The sequence below is a fragment of the Myotis daubentonii genome, chromosome 5 (assembly GCF_963259705.1).
Source record: "Myotis daubentonii chromosome 5, mMyoDau2.1, whole genome shotgun sequence".
Taxonomy (NCBI): domain Eukaryota; kingdom Metazoa; phylum Chordata; class Mammalia; order Chiroptera; family Vespertilionidae; genus Myotis; species Myotis daubentonii.
In genome coordinates this window covers 91403636-91407987 of record NC_081844.1, presented here as the reverse complement: position 1 = coordinate 91407987, position 4352 = coordinate 91403636, and the positions used below count along the sequence as shown (strand labels likewise).

Sequence of the window (4352 nt, the reverse complement as noted above, 5' to 3'; positions counted from 1 at the left end):
TTCAGTTTCACAAAATGAAGAGTTCTGGAAATTGGTTGTACACGTTGTGTATGTATTTACCAGTAACACTGTTGAACTGCACACAAGTTGGCTGCCTGGCCAGTGTGCTCAATGGTTGACCATCAACCATGAACCAAGAGGTCACCAGTTCAATTTCCAGTCAGGGCACATACCCAGGTTTCGGGCTTGATCCCCAGTAGGGGCATGCAGGAGGCAACTAATCAATGTTTCTATTGCTCTATCCCTCTCTCTTCCTCTCTCTCTAAAATCAATTTTTAAAAAATGGTTAAGATGGTAAGTTTTATGTGTGTTTTATCACAATTTTTTACAAAGCTGTATTACACATCAAGTTAGTGGTGGGACATGTGCATGAATGAAGCACCTTAGATTGGTCACAGCTGTTCTCTCTGGATGAGGGTGATTCTCACTTTTTGTAGTTTTGCATTTGTTTTGCTTTGTTTTAAAATGAGCGGACCGCAGGCTGTGCTGTCTCCAGGGCACCATGAACGCCATCGTCGCCCTCTGCCACTTCTGTGAGCTCCACGGCCCCCGCACTCTCTTTTGCACGGAGGTTCTGCACGCCCCTCTTCCGAAGGGGGCTGGGGACAGCCCTGGCCAGGGGGAGCAGGCCGAGGAGGAGGAGGGTGGCATCCAGATGAGCAGTGGCATCTGCACGCACAGCCCAGCGGAAGGGGCCAGCACGGAGTCCAGCAGCCCAGGACCCAAGAAGTCGGACATGTGCGAGGGCTGCCGATCACTTGCTGTGGGGCATCCCGGGTACCTGAGCCACGATAAAGAGACTTCGATTAAATATGTCAGCCATCAGCACCCCAGCCACCCCCAGCTCTTCAGCATTGTCCGCCAGGCCTGCGTGCGCAGCCTGAGCTGTGAGGTCTGCCCTGGCCGCGAAGGCCCTATCTTCTTCGGGGACGAGCAGCACGGGTTTGTGTTCAGCCACACCTTCTTCATCAAAGACAGCCTGGCCCGCGGCTTCCAGCGCTGGTACAGCATCATCACCATCATGATGGACCGCATCTACCTCATCAACTCCTGGCCCTTCCTGCTCGGGAAGATCCGCGGGATCATCGATGAGCTCCAGGGCAAGGCGCTCAAGGTGTTTGAGGCAGAGCAGTTCGGGTGCCCACAGCGCGCCCAGAGGATGAACACAGCCTTCACCCCATTCCTGCACCAGAGGAACGGCAACGCCGCCCGGTCGCTCACCTCCTTGACCAGCGATGACAACCTCTGGGCGTGCCTGCACACCTCCTTCGCGTGGCTCCTGAAGGCGTGCGGCAGCCGGCTGACGGAGAAGCTCCTGGAGGGCGCGCCCACCGAGGACACCTTGGTCCAGATGGAGAAGCTCGCGGATTTAGAAGAGGAATCAGAAAGCTGGGACAACTCGGAGGCTGAAGAGGAAAAAGCCTCTGTCTTGCCAGAGGGTGCGGAGGGCCGGGAGCTGACCAAGTGTCCCACAGCTTCCTCCTCGCTCTCAGACTGTGAGAGCTGGCAGCCCCGAAAGCTGTCCGTCTTTCAGTCCCTTCGGCACATGAGACAGGTCCTGGGTGCCTCGTCTTTTCGCATGTTGGCCTGGCACGTTCTCATGGGGAACCAGGTGATCTGGAAAAGCAGGGACACAGACCTTGTCCTGTCAGCGTTTGAAGTTCTCCGGACCATGCTGCCCGTGGGCTGTGTGCGCGTCATCCCTTACAGCAGCCAGTACGAGGAGGCCTACCGCTGCAACTTCCTGGGGCTCAGCCCCCACGTGCAGATCCCCACCCACGTGCTCTCCTCAGAATTTGCTGTCGTAGTGGAGGTCCACACAGCCGCTCCCTCCAGCCTCCCCCCGGCTGGGTGTGAGGACGACCAGTCTCTGAGCAAGTACGAGTTCGTGGTGACCAGTGGGAGTGCTGTGGCTGCAGACCGAGTGGGCCCGACCATTCTGAATAAGATGGAAGCTGCTCTAACCAACCAGAATCTGTCTGTGGACGTGGTTGACCAGTGCCTCATCTGCCTCAAAGAAGAATGGATGAACAAAGTGAAGGTCCTTTTCAAATTCACCAAGGTGGACAGTCGGCCCAAAGAGGACACGCAGAAGCTCCTGAGTATCCTCGGAGCATCTGAGGAGGACAACGTCAAACTGCTCAAGTTCTGGATGACAGGCCTGAGCAAAACCTACAAGTCCCACCTCATGTCCACGGTCCGGAGCCCCCCGACCACAGAGCCTCGTAATTGACCCACCATGGAAGTCAGTGCCTTCTGGGAAGTGGTGATGGCCATCCTTGCCATTGCACTCAGAGATTGGGTGTCTGGTGGCCATCCTAGGCTGTCCCATCCTGCACTGCTGGCACGGAGCTGTGTCCGAGCAGGGCATGCAAACTGTTGGGGCTGAACTATGCCTGTGTGTGGGATTTGGGTGTGGTGAGTTCTTGGGATCATCCCACCGGCTGTTTCCATTGCTCCAGCCTGAAGAGGACCGTGGGAGACTTGTGACAAGGACAGGCCCCTGCACCGGTGCACCCTGTGAGAGAAGACGAAGGAAACTGTGTCTCCTGTCGCTCGTGGACTTAGATCTCAACTTTTATAGGGAAGACACGTCAGGCCAGTCCTGACCTGGGTATTTTCGCCACAATATCATACTTTCTCTTGAGGTTAACATTCAAAACTTTCTGTTCTGAAATGCAGCAAGAGTTCTCCAGGCATTAAATGCACACATGTAGTATCACTACAGTTGTGGATTTTCAAGACAGGTGCTGATCCTTAGTCATTTTTAGTAACCTGGTTTTGAGTTAGGGCTCTGGGACAGGCTTTTCGAGTAAAGAGGAGGTATTCCTCATCGGTGGGTCCTTGGGGACTCATGTTCTGAAGTCATGTGACTACCAAGTCTTCTGGCCATGCTGTCCTGGTATTGCTTTGAAATTACCCTATAGTTTGAGGTCAAGCCCCTGATCTTTGTTACACAAAGATGACACTTTGCCGAAATGTTCCTGGAGCCATTTGACTTGCCCAGCTCACTGTGTACTCTTCCACGTCACTTTGTTTTTATTGCTTCTTTACACACATTTGGCTGCAGTTAATCTTCAGAGCATGGTGACTTAAGGTAAGATCATCTCATCCTCTCTGCATTTTTATAAGGGTTCATGGTTTGGAGGGATTTTCCAGCAGTTTTGCTGATTTGTTTAGTTTTTGTTTATTTATATTTAACATGAAGACTAAGTATATGACTAGGTATCTGTATTATGTAAGAACATTGAAACAATAAATACGTATTTTTATAACTTAAAAAAAAAAAAAAAATGGTTAAGATGGTAAGTTTTATGTGTGTTTTATCACAATTTTTTACAAAGCTGTATTACACATCAAGTTAGTGGTGGGACATGTGCATGAATGAAGCACCTTAGATTGGTCACAGCTGTTCTCTCTGGATGAGGGTGATTCTCACTTTTTGTAGTTTTGCATTTGTTTTGCTTTGTTTTAAAATGAGCATGGCATTTCTTATAATCTATTACTGTCTCATTATTTGTTTGTCCTCTTCCTACTTCCTACTAAAGTACAGACTCCTTGAAAGTGTTCATTGCTGAGTCTATAGCGCCTGCCTAATACAGAGCAGGCATTCACTGGTGAGTATTAAAGCAGTGAATAAATGCATTGGGGAGGGGAAGTTATTTCCAACTTGGGAAATAGCCTTTCAGTCATCAGAGGAGGGGGAGAGCTCATTTGATATTCAGGGGAGGGAAGAGGCTCATAGAGTTGATTTCAGAGCATTACTAAGAGTTGACATGGGGAGCAGTTTGGCCCCCCATAATCTTCATAAGTAACCTGTCCAGACCATCCCAAATAAACATACAGTCAAAGTGCAGTGGGCCGGGGTTTGCTCTGCAAAGGCATCTTCAAGACTAGACTTTGTTCATGCCGATCGATCCCATCCTTCCTGTTACACCAAAAACAGCGCAGTCATCTTTGACCCCTCTCTTTCCTTTATACCCCACAGTGAGTCCATCAGCACACCCTCTGGGCTTTCGCTTTAAAGATGTCCAGACTTCAGTCACTTCTCACCATCTCTAGCTGCCACCTGGTCTACACCCATTGACCTTGGGTCATTGCAGTAGCCTCTGAGCTTATTGCAACAGCCTCCTAATTATGTCCCTGCTTTTGCTCTCGCCCCCATTCAATCTGCTACCAACAAAATGGCCAGGCAGATCCTGTTAAAACCCAAGTCATGTCCCTTCTCTGCTCAAAGCCCTCAGTAAAAACCAAAGGCTTCCCAGTGGCCTACAGGGTCCTGCCCATCCCAGTCCACCCATTTGTTGTTCCTTCCACTTACATTAACTGCATCTCTGGTGTGATCCTATAAT

The 4352-nt window shown here is 50.5% G+C and overlaps 1 protein-coding gene across 1 annotated transcript; it reads left to right on the top strand.

The window, feature by feature from the left end:
* The first annotated feature begins 470 nt into the window (after window positions 1-470).
* Window positions 471-3277, top strand: LOC132235866 (folliculin). The gene has a single exon (XM_059698944.1). It carries the CDS (start codon window positions 503-505, stop codon window positions 2231-2233), a length of 1731 nt encoding a protein of 576 aa, XP_059554927.1. The 5' UTR covers window positions 471-502; the 3' UTR covers window positions 2234-3277.
* Window positions 3278-4352: the final 1075 nt, after the last annotated feature.

Bases quoted from the DNA above. Each gene is read 5' to 3' on its own strand.
- LOC132235866 (XM_059698944.1), top strand. From the start codon at position 503: ATGAACGCCATCGTCGCCCTCTGCCACTTCTGTGAGCTCCACGGCCCC.